Source organism: Xiphias gladius, chromosome 8, assembly GCF_016859285.1.
Source record: "Xiphias gladius isolate SHS-SW01 ecotype Sanya breed wild chromosome 8, ASM1685928v1, whole genome shotgun sequence".
Classification (NCBI taxonomy): domain Eukaryota; kingdom Metazoa; phylum Chordata; class Actinopteri; order Istiophoriformes; family Xiphiidae; genus Xiphias; species Xiphias gladius.
Genome location: NC_053407.1, coordinates 19,958,433 through 19,976,362, shown reverse-complemented (window position 1 = coordinate 19,976,362; position 17,930 = coordinate 19,958,433). Strand labels below are relative to the sequence as shown.

Below are 17,930 nucleotides of genomic sequence, written 5' to 3'. Positions count from 1 at the left end.
TACCAGTAAGCCGGCACAAAAAAAAAAAAGAAAAAAAATAGCGCCCCCCCCTAAGCTGTTCTGCTGCAATTTTTTTTTGTTGCAATTTCCACCACAATGTGTTGAGTGTGCTGCCAACTGCTGTTCAAGAGTAACACAGGAGAAAAATATAAAAATAAACTCAGTGGCTACAACTGTAAAATCTAAACTAATCCAATTGGACTGCATTGCATTGAGAGGTGTTTCTAACGTTTTGCCAAACCCTTTTGACAAACATGACGGGGGAAGAACATTAGAAACATATTTCAATATAATGCAGTCCGGTTCAACACCAACACTAACTACAACCTCAATTATAAATATTTAGTTGAATTAACACCTCTCAGAAATCTTTAACAAAACTGGCATTTCAAATGTTGTGTCTGTGTTAAAACGATAAAATAGCAAAACTGCACATAATGAGTAAGTGATTTTTTTCCCCCTACACAGCTTGTCCAACTGCTATTTCAAAGACTTACCCACAATATAACATTATCATGGTGAGGATATATGAAATCCATTTATCTTAATTTATGTATTTGCCATAAAAAATGTCAGACATTTGACTCTGGATTAATCTTAAAAACTCACCATGTGTAATTTGTTTGTAAATGTCGATTGTACGCTCTTCCGCAGGTTGGCTAAAACCCCAAAATTTCCTGTAAAAATACTGGAGGACATAACTTCAGTGTCCTAAATGGTCGCCTTTAATGGACGCAGAGAAGAAATTTTCATCTCTGCTTATCAAAAATCCTAACCAGAAAGACACCTTCATCCTGGGTGCTTTCATTAACTACTTTTTACATCTTTTCACAGGAAATCTGGAGCTTGGACATCACGAACAATAAAAAAAAAAAAAGTGACAATATGTGCAGAGGAAAAACATTTTGTATGTTTGAATATATTCCTACACTGTAAAAAAAAAAAAAAAAAAAGTTTAGAAAACTCAATTTCAAGCCAACAAACTTCTGTAAAATTTTGAGTGAGACTATCTTAATTCATATCTTTAAGCTTTGAGTTTATCCAACTTATGATTTTTGCTTCTGTTAATCAATTACAAGTTAGACTTACATTATTTTGCATGATCACAACTCAGATGTTTTTTTTTTTTTTTGGTTTTGTTAATTTACTCCAAGTTAAGGTAACTCAAATCGGTATGCTGTGCCCACCTGGAATTTTCAGTTTATAATTGAGCATGGAATCCTTTTTTTTTCCTTTACCACTCATCTTTATCCCTCATGACAGCTTTTGCTGTACCGCTAGTAGTCACAATCAGCCCAGGGATGTTGTTCTTCAATATCACCCATATGACTCAAGTGGCCGACACAAGAGGGTTGCAGGAGGTGTCTGAATCGGATACTGTACCTACCTTCATCATAGTTCGTATTGTTTTACTTTTGACCAGAGGGAAGACCAATGGACACCTGAGAGATACTTTTATAAAAAGACACATAGCACCCATCCATCGTGTTATTTTTTTTTTTTTCAAATAAGAAAAACTAAGGATTTCTGGGGAATTTTAACAATAATGCAATGGATGCTGGAAAGTACATGTGAATAAGCTAACAATGTTTAATAATAATAAAAAATAATTTAAATCGATGAGTTAAGTAAACAGTCCATCAGACATTTGGTCAACTGATCTCATTATTATTATTAGTTCTGAAAGTGATGATTAAACAATTTAAGTTTGAATCAGACAAACACAAGTTAGCAGAACTTTCTATATTTGTCATGATTCACAGATTCAAGCTCTTAAGTTATCAGGACCGACTCACTTTAGTTGAAATAAGAGACTAGCTCCATTTGCTGGCACCATTTCACCTTTTTATTTAAAATACTGATGATTTAAGTTTCTGCCTTCACCATGTTCTGCGCGTCTGCGTCAGTCACTCAGCATCCCACTAGATGGTGCTGTTCCCCGTGTGCATCATTAATGGTGCGACTGGAAGTCTAGTCTGTTTTAGAAAGAAACCAACTCCACAGACACATTTTCCTTTTCAAGATATTTATTCTTAAAAACGACTCAGGATCTTGTTTGTCTTGTTTAAGATGTGTCATCCCTGACGTGGGCCTTCTTTCGCCACCTCCCACGTCAGCTTCAGAGAATTCATGCAGCTGTGTAGAATGCCATCAACGCTCTACGGTGATCCTACTAGTTTAAAGCTTTGTCACAGAGAAATCAAAATCTGCAATGACTTTCTATATATTGATATGGATAATAATTGCATAGGATAATAGCCATGCTGTACAATACACAATTATAAAACAATGTTAGAATGATTAGTACAGATTTCCTAAAGTAGATTTATACAGTTTTTCATTATTCTCAACATTTAAGTGCATCATATAATATGAATAGTCTTTATACTAATTGTGATCTGATACAGTTATAGTGATTTCATACATACAGTACATACATACAGTAAAGTAAACCTTAATCAAATTTAGAGGGACATTGCAAAGCCCTTAAAATCTAATAGATATTGTCTGATAAAATGATAAAACTTAGAAAATGGTATGCAGTGGAATGATAAAACTGTACACTACTGTCATACCAGATTGCGGTGGTATTTTCTGTTACATTGCCGAGTTTTGTTTTTCCTCTAGAACACACAGTACTGATTATCTACATGAAGCCACTCTCAGAAAAAAGAACGAAAAAAAAAAAAAAAGCCATTTCTGTATCAAACAGAAGGTCAACATCTTGCATGCATTACTTTAAAAGTAGTAAAAATGTCAAAGTAGTGGATAAGAGCGAAAAAATCATAAACATCACCAATTGCATGCAGCAACAATGGTTATAATGTTAACAATTCCATAATGCTTTGAGTACCTCCTGACCTTGCACCCTCACACAGAAAAAAATCATAAGGCATGCCTCATTTAACTCCTCCACAACCATTCTTATAATGGCAGATACACCCTATTAACAACTGGAATGGATTCCCCTCTTGTTTACCTTCATATGGTCAATACATACGTAATGAAACCTGCAAATAAGAAGAAAATTCAACTCATTAGCCCAGTCTGACAGTGGTCTAGCTTTCAGCGATAATTTCCTACAGTGGATCATCTTGTGATTTGTGACCACAGGCGTGTTATACATATTTATCATCAGGCTTCCTCTTAATAATTTAATACTTACTCAGCAGACAGGCTGCTCAGTTTGTATTCCTCTGGCGGAGGTTCTTGTCTTTGTGGTTGTTGGTTGAATTAGTTTTCCTTTAGAAGGAAGCAAACGACACCATCAGTTCACACCTCAAATGAGAACTTTTATACCAGTGCTGATACAGTAACTGTAGTCAAATGATTGATTGACACAGCATGGTTTGATTCCAGATCTAATAACTGTTTAATTATGAAAATAATACTTAGTTACAGCTGTAGTGTATAATAAACAGCTGATTGAATGAAACAAAATTCGACTGCTCACAGTGGTGGAGGATACCAGACCTGGGTTGACTTTAATATATATTTTAAACAATTTTTATTTCTACCCTTTAAGGGTAACACTTTTGCGTCATAGCTGTGTACAGATGCACTATAATATAGTTCTATGCAGATATAAGGACTTTTTTTTGTGTTTAATCGTTTAAAGTCTCTCAAATTTTAACTTCTCCTGTAAAAACATGTTTTATATTATTTATTATATTGTAATTCATTATCCGTTTATACACAAACCCCCTAATGGGAGCCCACAGAAGGAGTTATAGTTGATTTCAAAATACATAAATTAGCACTCATCTCCTTACCAGTACATTATAGTTATGAATTGTTTATGAACCATTTATTAAACATTACATACTGGTTATAAAAGCTGAATAGGGTGACTTAAGGTAAAGTGATGCCTTTTTAAGTCGTAGAGCATCATGGCTTTCCTAATCAGGACAATTCAAATGATAACTTGTCAGTGACAGCGAAAGTGTCCTTGACTGGTTATAAATATTTCGCCGCAACTTATTTGCAGCAAAGCACCATCACATGATGCTCCAAGTTATTTGTCACCCAGATTCGGGGTGTACTGTTCACCGAGCTCTACAGACAGTCAGGAGTAAATACATGATGGTAAGCTACAACGAGACATGCATTACTGCACCAGGCTAAACAGAGGACAGGTAGCGAGGGTAAAAAAGTTTTATACTTACACTGGTCCAGCTGGGTCGTCATCTGAGGCAACAAGGGAAAATATGGAGAAATGAAGACCAAAAAAAAATAAAATGATCGCAAGGAAGTTGTACATGTTGATGACGTTTTCTGTTTTTTTTTTTTTGAACAACCACACTGCATTCGGCCCTGAGCCTTTAGAGTATTTCTATGTTTCAGCTGTACTGTGTGTGTGGGGACTGTTATGGAATGAAAACACAGCCTAGATGAGGTAACAAAACAGTAAACAATATGCTGTCATGCTGCAGGAAAAACCATCCCATGAGGTCATTCACAAACACACAGAATGCAGTTAAAAATCCAGCACAACACCACACTGAAACGCATGTGCAGGAGAACTATTCCACACAGGAAAAATTCAAATAAAAAGAAAATAAATAAAAAATACTGTTGTCATGCACAGACAAGCAGCGCTAACGGAGAACATCTGTTCACTCGAGGAGATTTTCTACTGTAGGTAATAATTCATCAAAGCAGTGTGAAACAGTGACAGTAGAAATGACTGATAAATATAAAATAGTTTCAGTTCTTTACGGTGACTTGCATGCCATTTCACTGCGGTAGTAATTATGAGTTTGATGCAAAAATACGGAGTTACTGATTGTGTAAATAAAATCTTTAAAACTGAAACATTTAAACTGCACTTCACACTAATGCTGAAGACGGGAAGCTAAACAGAACTGCGCACAGTGCTGTGCACTGGAAAGAGATGAGGCTGAATGCTTATTGAAATTCATGAGGCATGCAAAGTCTCACACTTACCGCAAACAGGGTTTAGGTTATGCAATTTGGGAGAAGGGGAGGATGGGAGATATTACAACAATCTGTTAAAGTATTCTGCAGCCAAAGCTAATCTAATTTAAAGAAAATGCAAGTTAAATGTTAAAACCATCATAAGCAAGAATTCTGATGCATGATTCCAGCATACTACATCCATTTTGTGAGGCTATGAGGATTCTCAACGTCACGTAAACACTACAAATTCTGCTGCAGTCCATTTCTGACCATGTAATGAACCATGATGGCAATATATTCCTGTACAGTGACTGTAAGAGAGTCACTGAGAGCTGTCAGCCATTCACTGCACGTTGCCTCTAATCAGCATGTGACAACATCTAAATTCTGTTTGAGAGGAAAAGGTCACCCAAATATCATTAATGCATAATTTATGATATAGCTGTTTAAAATGAAGTATTCAGTAGTATTAGAAAAATCCCAGGTTGGCAAATGCAGGTTTTGTAGCAAAATTATGTCACGTGGTGAAGCTTGCAGCAGCTTGGGGACAGCGCAAGGTCCCTGGAAAGCAGTTAATTGAAACCGTCCACCTCCGCAACACTGCAGTGTCATATTCCTCATGAATATTAAATGGATGAAATTGTCCTGACAAGGTGCGACCTCCTGCAACATTGTTTGTCTATTGGGTCAGTCTTGCGAGACTAAATTACGGAATACAGAGTCAGGTGACTCTGTTGGTGTCTATGGCGAAGGACTGATTTAAGCAGACACTGAAACGAAAGTGTGCCTCAGTGCCCAACAGTCACTCTCTGGGTTTCTGGATGCAAAAAGAATTCACTGGAGAGATCCATGTCAAGACCGCACAATAAAATCTGTTTCTGTTGAGGTATATTAAAAACAGTGGAATAATAAAGCAGTCCAAAGCACCACCGCTGGTGACTCACCATCTTGTAAATCCTCCGGCTTCTTACGCTTCTCATAAACAACGATGATGATGACCAGGATGATGATCTCGGCCAAAACCCCCAGGAGAGGCCATAAGGGGGCCAAGTGGCTGCGTACCCTCAGCACAGACTTCTCGTCGCGGCTGCTGATCATGTTGGTGGCATTGCAGTGGTACTCGCCTGGATCCAAGCTAATGTCCAGGTTGATAATGTGGAGCTCAGTGTAGTTGTCTCTGCTGCTGATGAAGAAGCGTCCGCTTGAGTTGTCAATTTCCTTTCAAGGGAGATGGACAGAGTTGCTTTATTTTGTTGTTTAGAATCATAGTCAACATTTCATGCTGTATTACAGGAAAGGCTCCAAGCTATATGACTGAATTGCTGCTCGTCTATGACCATCAGATCCATAAGTTTTATTTTTCCACTTCCAATTTATCCATTTTGTTTATTTTACTCTTTTTGTTTTATTATTCGGTATTCTATTTCATTCTCTCTACCTTAATTTACCTGTTTCTACTGAATTGTAATACTGATTGCTTTTAGTCTTATTTTCCCCATGTAAACCACTTTGTAACTTTGTTTTGCAAGGTGTTTTATAAATGAAGTTTATCATCATCATCATCATCATTATTATGAAATCATGGAACAATACTTAGTGTGAATGTTTACAGTAACTCAGTATAAGTATGGTATTGCAAAGAATCCTTGAAACAAGCGAATAAGAACAACTGACACTGTTTTGCAGTTGTAGAATAAACGTTAGCTTAAGCCCAAGTGGATTTTAACCTCTCAACCTTCAGCGCGCTCATCATTTACCTTCTGTTAGTAGATAAGTAATGGACTTTTTCTAATTCAGGTTTGGGCAGATACAAGACAGGTAAACTTGGATCAAGTTTGCATGCCACAGTAGCCAGTTATATATATGAGAACTTATTGCCTTTTTATAATGTTTCTTGTAATTACAGCATCATCAAGTTATTTTAACCCAGTTATGCTTACATCTCTCAACATAAACCAGAATAATAGTGAATGTACAATTTTGCTGGTTCAGGTTTTGAATACAAGCATGCCACAAAACTAAATGTAACTTCTCTGTGCATCTAGTTGTTACTGCAACTACAGAACCCGTGGATAGTTCAAATTATTAAAATTTATTGAAATGTTATTAATATAGTGTATATTTGTGTCACATACCCTAAAAATGCCGTTCTCAAACTTCCGCCAGGTCCAGACAGGGTGAGGATAGCCCACAGACTTACAGTAGAGTAAAGCGCGCTGGCCCTCATTCTTATTCTCACTACGCTTGTGGCCTGTAATCTCAGGAGCAGCTAAAACAAAGATAATATCAAAGATTATTTGTTATACTAATCCAGGAAAATCATAGAAATAAAGTGTTACAGGTCTACTGTGAGTGCAGTAATTTAGAAATTTAGGTATAGTCATGTGAGCTGCATGAAAACAAATGGGTTGGTAATTTGTGCTTTTTATCTTTTCATTTTCAAGTAGGAGCTGATAATAAACAAACAATACCTTTATTACTGCATCCATCCCTTTAATATCAGTGAAGTGAGCAATGCTAACGGAAAACAGCAAGATAAATGAAAATTCTCAGGCACTTTAGAAAATTTAATCCAGGGGAGGAAATAAGGCAGCAAATTATTGTACAACATGGTAGAGTAATATAAAAGAATTAAAGTCACAAAAAAATATACATAGCATGTTGTGTATTTTTATTAGTCCCCCAAATAACGGCAATTCCCCTTTTCAAGTCTTTTATGATCAGGAGAATCAGGAAACCTGACTAGCATCTGTCTGAACAGAAGTGAAATTTGAACATCAAAAATTTCCTTCACATCATTTCATCAAATTTGCCAAATCAGGAATATGTGATCCAAAGTAACATTATGCCGTCTGTATCATACTGTCTATTCTCTATACATCTATTATAAATCTGCCTGGATAACTACAAATTCCCCATAAAACTGTCCCAAAATCCAATTTGCCACCATAGCGATGTGTTTGTGACAGCAGAAAAGGCTGACAAGATTTTACCGTTGATACATAATCCCTTGCCATCGGACAAACAAGACACCATCTGCTGCCACTGAGCCGGGCATTGGTTAGATGGAGGCGTCAAGGGCGCCGGCTGCCCCTGAGCGGCCAGCAAAGCTGTTTGAAATCACAGGTCCTCACATGACAGGGGCTGTTGGTGCTCAAGGCCACTCGGGCCATTTTTATTGGCGACATCTCTTATGTGCCCTTGAAACTCACAAAGACGCCTGTAGCTCACAAATCAACACCTACATTTAACTTCGATGGTGGCGTTGGCTGGAGGACTCATCTCAAAGCTGTAGACACACATGTACACTCCAGCGTCGTCTCCCCTTGGTTTGTTCAGCCTGCAGAGCATAAAAACACCTCACATGAGCCAACATCAGGCAGCTAAACTCTGTTTCTCTCACACACACGCACACACACACACTCAAGGGGCATACCTGTACTCAATGTTCTTATTTGGGCTGCGTGTGTCTTGGAGCTCCTCCCCATTCTTCATCCAGTAGCTCTCCTGGTGGACACTGTGGGCGATAGTCATGTTGCACTGCAGTGTGATAGCGTCACCTTCCACAGGAAGTGTGATGTGTTCAGAGGCGGTGATCGACGGCTCTGTAAGAGGAGAGACGCAGGTCAGCCACGACAGAGGCGATGCTCGCTAGCACCCATGGGTGAAGGTGTGTTGGAAGATGTAAACAACGCACAAAGGGTTCAGACAGACACCGCAGCCAACCACACTTTATAGAGGAACAGGAATAGAGCTGCAACGTGGGAGGTATTATTTCAGGTACCGGAGTTCCTGAATTAGGAATCCATTCATTATCTGCATTGTTTTCAGAGGCTCTGATGGAAATGAAGCTCTCTTGACTGAATTATCAGTACAGTGGATGAACAACTGTGATGGCAAATATCTGGTTCTTTGATAAAACTTAAAAAGGTACAAGCCTGTGTACATAAAAAAAAACATAAGTAGAGTCAACTACGACTCCCAAGGTGCATTTTAATAAGAAGACTCCAATCACTGTGCTTAAATTTCTGTTGTGCGCAGCGCTAATATTGAGAAGAACCTTTAACAAAAGCATTATAATACAATCTGCAGTTTAAATGATTATTATAGCTCAGTTTTGGATGAATCTTGCAAATATGTGGTCTCAACTCCAAGCATTGTGAATTTCCTGCAGCCCCGAGCAGCCTGCAACATGACTGCTAAATGAAATGGTTTCTTAGAAACAAAGTTGAATTTACTGAAACAGAGGGCCATGATTGAAACCTATAATACTGTTACCTTATCACGTAGACCGGTGATTTTTTTTTCCCCCCAGAAACTTTTCATGAAGCACATCCCTGCTGAGGATACAAGGAGTTCAAGGAATTTAACTGTGCAGCTAAGTCTACCGCAACTGATTCAGCGTTTATGAAAGAGGTACTCATGTTAGGAGACAGTAAAGCTGACTCTAGGTCAAGGTCCATCCAATGGCTCTCTTATAATCTAGAGCTCTGAAGGAATGCCTTAAAAAAAAAAAAAAAAAACTCTAATCTGATTGAAATGCAACCTGTGGAAATTCCTGGCTTGGATTAGCTTCTACGCAATGATGGCCTTAATTGGAGTTTTTGTATTCTGCTTAATCCTGATTATCTACATCTTGTCTGGACACGTGGACATCTGTGAAGTTCTCAGTCTGAACAGTCACAAGCTGAAACGCTCATTTTGGCTAGCACACATATACAGTACAGCTCAGTGCCATTTTATCATCATGTTTTGTACAAGGTCCCTTTAAAGACGTCAAACCTCACAGCTGGTAAATGCTGTTTAACCTAAACACCGTCAGCTGCACAACTACTCTGACTGCATAAAATCGTCTAAAATTGGCTTAATTGTGATTACAAATCTGGAACTATCTGATCAAAGAAGAAGTAAACCAGATTACTAATATTGCCAGACATTTGATGGCAGCTTTTAGTACTTTTTGATACTCTGTGCTCCATAAATATTTTACTCGGTAACAGAAAAATATTGAGATTTGACAGCCAGTTTCAGTACCCGTACGTTTTTGCTTCCATCTAGTACATACTAGATTCTGGTACAGGAATATTTGTGGAAAAAGATACACCTGGATCATAAAGAATTGTACTTTGGAGAAAAGCACAACACACTGATTATTCATTGTTCGACTCTTGTCAGAGTCAGCAATAAGATGTGCTACAACTTCGGAAATAAGACTTGTGATTATGATCGAGGTCAAACCAAAAATTGGACAACTTTGATTGTTTAAGTGTAGTCAGTCTGCTCAATTCTTTTAATTCTCTTTAAAATTTTAAAAAAAACAGAGATCAAACACATACACAACAAAAATAATAATCAAGATAAAAACTGAAATTGAATATAAAGATATTCAATTCAGGGAAATGAAACCTTGAAAGCTAAAGGGAGAGAAAAGTGAAGTCGATAGGAAATGAGGGAAAATTGGGCTCTAAAGGCTGAAGGATGCACTAAACTAAGAGATGAGCACAATGCAAAATACTACCCAACTCTAGTTGTGAAAGATAACATGAGGACGAGTTAATGGTGTTTTTCTTCATTTTCCAGGTCTGTAGGGAAGGACGGCACCTACGGAGGAAGCTAGCAGTCCTCTGGAGAGGTTTGAGGGAGGCTGAATCACACAGAAACTGTTAAATTAGGCTGCTAAGGGGAGGGTGGCTGTTTCCTCTACACTGACCACTCACTCTGCAGCACCGTTAAAGTGGCCTGAGCTCGGATCCAGGTGGTGGCTGGATTTTGATGCAGGTCGTTACGTCGCGGGTCATTGCTGGCTCTGCACTCGTAGGTCCCAGCATCGTCCAGAGTGAGACGAGAGACACCCACCACGCTCGCGGCGTTGGTGCCATAGGCCGTGCTGATGGACACTCGCCGCTTACGGGCACCGTCCCAGAGTTGCCTGAAGGAATCGGCTCGGTTGATCTCAGAGTACCACCACTGGATCTCTGGGGTGGGGTTTCCCACCACATCACAGTACAGCTCAAAGGTGTCACCTGTGAGCTTAGTGTCAGAAAGAGGTGACTTCACAAAGCCCGCTGGTGGTTGTGGTGGAGGTTTAGGGGGCCATCGTGTCCAGAGATAGGACCATAAAAAGGAAAACAGGTGTAGGATGGAAAGACAAGAAAACAACTGGGTAAATTAAAAAGGAACTAGAAAAAGAAAGAAAAAAACCCACATGAAATAATCAAAAAGACACTGACAGACAAATTACATTCAAATTTAAAATGCAAAAATAAAAAAACAAAAGGTTGATTTTTTTAAAAAAAGAGTAGAAAATGTAAAACGTACAACTGGGCTGCAACAAATGATCATTTTCCTCATCAATTAATCTTAATTAATTAATCTTAGTCAATTATTTTCTCAATTGGTTTTGTTTAAAGATTTTAAAATAACTGTCACAAATGCACTTAAAAAGCAGAAAATCCTTATATTTAAGAAGCTAAAACCAGATAATATTCAGCCTTTTTGACTAAAAAATAAAAGATTATCAAAATATAGTTGCTGATTAATTTTCTGTCGATCAACTAATTAATTCATTGACTAACAGTTACAGCTCGAATTCAAGTTGCTTTCTTCAGGCTGACCGGTGGACCTATCACAGAGGACTAAGAAAAAAATGCAAATATTCAAAAATAAGAAAGTGGAAACAAAATTTGGCCATTAAAAAAATGACATAAACCATGAATCGATTATCAAATGTTGTTGCAGAATAATTTTCTGTCAATCGACTAATCGATTAATCTGCCAATTGTTTCAGTTCCAGTACACAATAAACCAAAAATCAGCATCAAACCACAGTCAGCAGGTGTCACAACAACATTTTGGGTAGCGAAGAGAAAGAGCAAGAGAGATGACCTCAGATCTGCCCAAGCCATTATTACTGCTATTCCTGGTAAGCTTTAATTCAGTTCTCCCGGGACGTCCCTGCACGGCAGCTCTCACTCAGTTCTGTCCAATTAGTAACATCCTATAAATTTGTGCCTGGCTCGCACAGTGCTCACCTCCAAAAGTCCTCCAATTGACCTTGTCATTACTTTCAGTACAACTTGACTGCATAATGATCATTAGTGCTCAGAAAATCTTGTTTATATCATCATCATTCAACGATGGGGACACAGACACCGGGCAAACTGTACCGTTAATTTTACTGGATTGAAATGTCTCCCGCTCAGAAGCAAATGCATAAAAGTGAAACAATTGATCATGGCTGCTCAGAGAGAGGAGGAGGAGGAGGAGGAGGAGGACGGGGGGCTGTAGTCATGAGCAAGGTCTATAGGCACCGTGGAGGGACCACATGAGATTCAGAGGAGATTTATACAAGCTGTAGCTCTGGGTCTCTGGGGAGCGTGTGGGCGCACGGCGATGGATCCCCTCCGCTTCCATAGAAGCGCTCTTCGGCAACAAAGTAGGAAGAGGAAGAAGACATCCAACCAGACCAGGCAGATCATCACAAGACAGACAGTCACTTTTTTTTTTTTTTTTTTTAACTGACATGATAACCCTGCTGCAAAGCCCACGACTGGTTCACCAAGCGCTGTGCAGACTCATATTTATATAAGTACCAGTAAATAACATGACTCGGGACGAAAACTAAAACCAGCTCCTCAGCTCTTAACATAGAACTGCTAAGGGACAAATCCTGCCACCTCAGATTGTCTAGATTTGTCAAAAGTGCTGAGCCACTAACACTGTCCCTGCACGCCACTGTGCTTCACACGTCTGAATGACGTCACTCGTGACAAATTGATGTTAGTTTGGCTGTGGCATGTGGTTACATGTGTCTCGTATGTGTGCGATCTAAGAACTAGGGCTGCAACCAACAATTATTTTCATTGGTGATTTAACCAGCTGATTATTTTCTCAATTGATTAATTGTTTGGTTTATAAAATGTCAGAAAACAGTGAAAATGCCCGTCAGAGTTTCCTAGATCACAAGGTGGCTTCGTTAAATGCCTAATATTGCCCGACCATGATTCCAAAATCTCAAAATATTCAGTTTACTGTAAAAACCAAGAAAAATCAGCAAACCAGCAAAATAGTTGCAGATTAATGTGTGCATTTGGTTGTGATGTGCGTTAGTGTATGCTGTTTTACGACAGAATAAAACCAAACCAAACCACTTTGAAACTGACTCATGCATGAATTGCACTGCATAAATAAACCTATTGTTGCCTTTTTACCTATAATCCATTAATCGTTTGGTCTATACAATATCAGAAAATATTGAAAAATGCCATTCAGTTTCCAAGAGCCCAAGGAGACATCTTCAAATGTCTTGTTATGTCCGACCAACAGTCAAAAATGATTAAAAATACTCTGTTTACAGTGATATGAAAACAGAAAAAAAAAGCAGTAAATCCTCACAATGGAGAAGCTGAAAACAGAGAATAGCTGGAATTTGAGTTTGATAAATAACTCGGATGACTAACAGTTATTAAAAAAAATAAATGTGGCTTAGTTTTCAGCTGTTGTTTCAGCTCTAAATGTGACATTACGGTGTAGTGTTATATTTCATACAAGAACCTTTCAGAGTTACATACTGTATTTAGCAAAATATAAAGCCCTATCTAGAGAAAACAATTGGGTCATTGCATTAACATTTTTAAGGTTGTATGTATATATACAACCGCTTCTTTTCTCCCACGGAAGTCAGCGTGCTAACCAGCCAGCCCCAGCCCGTCCCGTCTCGCAATCCTACTTTACAACAGCGACTCACTGTAGCGGTCCAGTATGAGGGAGGGCTGCTCAGAGGTCGTATTTCTGACCCCTCATCTTGTGAACGCAACGATGGCTGAAGCTCTTCGTAGGCGAACACCACCACCACCAACCTGCGACCGGCGAGAAACCATGTTCTGTGGCATAGAAAACTTACTTATAGCACCTTTAAAGTAAATGTAATGAAAATAGCCTGGAGTAAACTAACATCCAGTATCGATGTTTACAGAATATAAAAAGTGACTGTTTAAAAGGAGTATAAATATGCTTTTAATTCTATTCTAAAATACTAAGATCGATATACTTTGATGCAGTCCAGTTCTTGTGTGCTTTAAAAAAAAAAATGGCCTCTTGAAATGAATTACCCTTACAAACTGCGTTTCTAAGTGACCTGACCTGAGACAGAAAGAAAGTCACTCCTTTTACAAAAGTTGGAACGTAACTGATGTTTAATGTGGCCGAATTGTCAGTTAATCAACTAGTCAGTCAGCTATACTGACAATCAATTCAATATTTAAGTCATTTTTTAAGCTAAACTGCCAAGCATTCAGTAGTTCCAGCTTCTTGCTTGTAAGGATTTCATGCTTTTCTTTGTCTTATGTGCAGCTAAACTGAATATCTTTAGGTTTTGGAGTGGTTTTCAATCAAAATAAGCAATATGAAGATGTCAACTTGGGCTTTAGGGAATTGTCATGGGCTTTTTTTTCTGACACTCTATTGACCAAACACTTCGACAAACGGAGAAACTAATCATCAGATTAATCAATAATGAATATAATTGATATTTGTAGCCCTACTGACAGGGCCTTTTAATTTCAAGCATAAGATGCGTTATACTCTTCACTGGATGAGCATTATGTTGAATAGTTGTTTTTACAATATATTCTCATTCTCCGTGACTGAATATCAGTTAAGCCTTTAAAGTGAAAATGGAGCTAATCTCAGCTCCAAACCTACTGTCTACAGACGTAAGGTGAATAATTTGTCAGGTTATTTTTCAGGATAACTGCACAATAGCTTTGTGTACTGATGAACATCTCGACATGTCTGCCTATACATTAATATCAACCCAAATGGATAATTCCCAAACCTTCACTGCACGCTCTTCATTACTAAAGCAACAAAATGCACTGTTTGAGTTGAGCCGTCCACTAATTGAGACCTCCGCCATTTGCAGATTTCGTGGTTTTGTATGAGAAATGACAAAGAAAATGGATTTGAATTAGTCTATTAAACAGCCTCCTTGGTACAGGCCATTCTACTTTAGATGAAACACGCATCCTTGGGGGAAGCTCAGCAGGAACAGCTCCATATACGAACCGCCATTAGCAGACAGAAATGGCTTCTGTGATGTGGTTGGCAACTGCGTGCATTAATGTCTTGCATTACGAGACTCAGCTGGACAAACAATTTGGTAAAACAAGATATCCAGTAATCGTATAATATATACTAATAATATTTAATATAGAGTCTATTATGATATTCTCCGAACCATCCAACCTCTGTGGACTCTTGAAAAAAAAAAAAACGATCACACTTCCCAGCTCTCTGTCAGAGAAAAAGCCATTACATTTAACCAGCTTCATCTGCTGTAGCGCTGAGTGATGAAGAGATGTTAGGAGTGGGTGTGCGGTATAGAAGGAGATGTGTAATGCATTCCTACACATGGCAAACTCCGGGGAAGGCCAGAGCTGAAAAAAAAAAAAAAAATCTCACCTCCTTTTCACACAGTGCTTGCTATGGGACACAAGCTACACTGCAACGGTATACACCTACGAACACTCGGCTGAGATTGGGGGTTACGCTGCCCTGGTCTGTTCGGTGGGGATGAGATTTATGAGCAGTGGGTCATTTGGACAAGCAGAGGTGCGCCGAGAAATCAATGCCACTCTGCAGTGCAGTACATCTCAGCGAAGAGTTAACAGACTCACTGTTGCAAGAGGACATTAAAGCCCTGGTTCCCAGTGCAGCATCTCTGCTCTAAAAATAGAAGCATGCAGCAACATGGACTGGTGCTATTTACAGACCCACACTTCCAAGGTCCTTCATCTAATTCCATACAAAAACACGTATGCCAGGACCTGGACCGATGCAGAGAATTATCTCTGCCCTGCAGGAGGGGAGTTGGTGATACACTGCTTGGATTACTAAACCGGATCATTCCATATTTGAGCTGGCCCCAAGCATGTTGATTTTATTGTGTGTGTGTGTGTGTGTGTGTGTGTGTGTGTGTGTGTGTGTGTGTGTGTGTGTGTGTGTGTGTGTGTGTGTGTCTGTGTGTGTGCGCGCTCATCTCCTAGGAAAGCGTAACAGATTTTGAACTTCAGTGTGACACCATCTCCCAACCCACCTTCTCTTATTCCCCGATCTAATGAGCAGAACTTGTCCCTGCTGATTGAGCTGCTCATGTTTCGCGTCCGCATTCATGCCCCGCACTTCAAAGGACATTTTAGGGACATCGCACAGGCCTCCGTGTGGCCCACTTCAGCCTAACGAATACAGATTGTAGGCGATTAATGATTTATCGTCCCTTCATTTCGAGCGCTCGGAAGGCAGAAGAGCAAATAAAGCGCCTCATTCGACCGGTATCCGTTTCTTTCAGTGAAGCGGTGAGGTATTCGTGCTTGGACAGCCTTCTCAACGGCAGAGACGTCTTGCGATCATTCATTCACAATGCCCCAATGTCAGAGACGCAGGCGACACATCCCTCCCTAAAAAGCGCATCTTATCGCCGTGATGTGGGATTACTGTCGCGCAGTTCCTATGTGGAGAGCTAATTTTCCTACCGTTCTGGGAAGAGACGGACTGCAGCATCAGCGCCCCGAAGATCGCCGCCGAGAAGGACATGATTGCAGCCCGTCGTCTGCCAGGTATCATCTTCTTGAGACGGGAGACGTGTACAAAAAAAAAAAAAAAAAAAAAAAAAAAAAAAAATGCCGGTAGGCGAGCTCTAAGGTGACCCGGGCAGGGGCACGATGAAGCGGGGTGGATATTCGTCCGAGGCTCGCACCTCCACACACTCCGACGGTGTCACGCAGAGAGAGAGAGAGAGAGAGAGGGAGAGAGGGAGGGAGGGAGGTGTCGCTGGGTAGACTAGTCCCTACAGGACTACGGCGAGATACCTGTGCAGCTCCGCGGAGAGGGAGCCACTTTTGTTTCGTACTCCCAAATCCCGCGAGATCTTGAAGGACCACCGGGCACGTCACACGGAGCGCCCTATCATGAAGCGGCTCAGAAGTCAATTATATAGCAACAATGGCTAAGCGGACGCTATTATTCACTTCGCCAGGTTTGCGCCAGAGTCGTTTACCAGCGAATACCAGTGGTGGAAATTGTTTGTTGCGACACTACACCATTGTTAATCTAGTTTCGCTAACGCAATTGTTAATCTAGTTTCGCTAACGCCGGTGAGTTAATGTAAATAACGCTGCTGCGGTTACCTGCGATTTAAAAGCGCAGGTGATTTGGTGCCAACCAATCACAAACGAGTATTTCTCAGGCGTCGCTAAAGGATTCTCCAAATGTGAATTGTATTCAGTGCTTAACAAACCAGGCCAGGCCAGCGGGCCTTACAGTGTGGCCTGGGTCAGGCAGTTTCTCCGGCCGACTAAGCCCTGACCTCGGCAGCGCCTGCAGGGCTTTAAACAGACTTTTAATCCTATTTCTTTTTGAGCTCACACAGGGTAATGGCAGGATCATACCTACACCACAGTAGCCTAATTCATTTACTTATCTACCGCAGATTCCATGATCTGTTTACATCAGTAAGAGCTATGTGCTTTGTCCATTTCAGCTATCACAAAATTCCTTTACTAATTTAAGTGCAGGCCTATTGTAAGCTATGTAGGCACTGTAGGTTGGATAGTGCAGGGAAAATAGAATTAATAAATAGGGTATCATGAAACTTAAGTCAGAACATCCATACGTGAATGTCAGAGAGGCTAGTGCTGATCCTACAGCTTAGTACAAAGTTTGCCAAAGACTGTCTGAGATGTGCGGAAGTCAGAGCCACTCCTGCACAGATGATCAGGAAACTGAATAATGTTGGATTCATTCAGTGATATGAAGAACCAGGTTTCCTCCACATCATATCCTGAATATAGTCAGGAAACAGGGAATATAGTTTGCATGTAAAAGTAATACATGTTGATAACAAGACACAGACAAGTGCTTACAAGTCTTGGAATCTAACCCTCAGTGATTAGCACTTTCACATGACTGCAAGAAAGTGCAGGACTCTGCCCCATCCTGTGTCCCATCCAGAG

General features: G+C 39.8%; 1 protein-coding gene across 2 annotated transcripts; it reads right to left on the bottom strand.

Annotated features, from left to right (window-relative positions):
• Window positions 1-2,050: 2,050 nt before the first annotated feature.
• LOC120793728 (neuroplastin-like) lies at window positions 2,051-16,679 on the bottom strand. Of its 2 annotated transcripts, XM_040134049.1 has the most exons (9): window positions 16,452-16,679; window positions 10,638-10,985; window positions 8,357-8,525; window positions 8,166-8,260; window positions 7,056-7,189; window positions 5,865-6,138; window positions 4,167-4,188; window positions 3,167-3,243; window positions 2,051-3,011 (listed from the first exon to the last, which is right to left on the bottom strand). In XM_040134049.1, exons 1-8 carry the CDS (start codon window positions 16,540-16,542, stop codon window positions 3,183-3,185), a joined length of 1,194 nt encoding a protein of 397 aa, XP_039989983.1. In that variant the 5' UTR covers window positions 16,543-16,679; the 3' UTR covers window positions 2,051-3,011; window positions 3,167-3,182. The 2 variants fall into 2 exon arrangements, with proteins under 2 accessions (XP_039989983.1, XP_039989982.1); XM_040134048.1 differs by lacking the exon at window positions 10,638-10,985.
• Window positions 16,680-17,930: the final 1,251 nt, after the last annotated feature.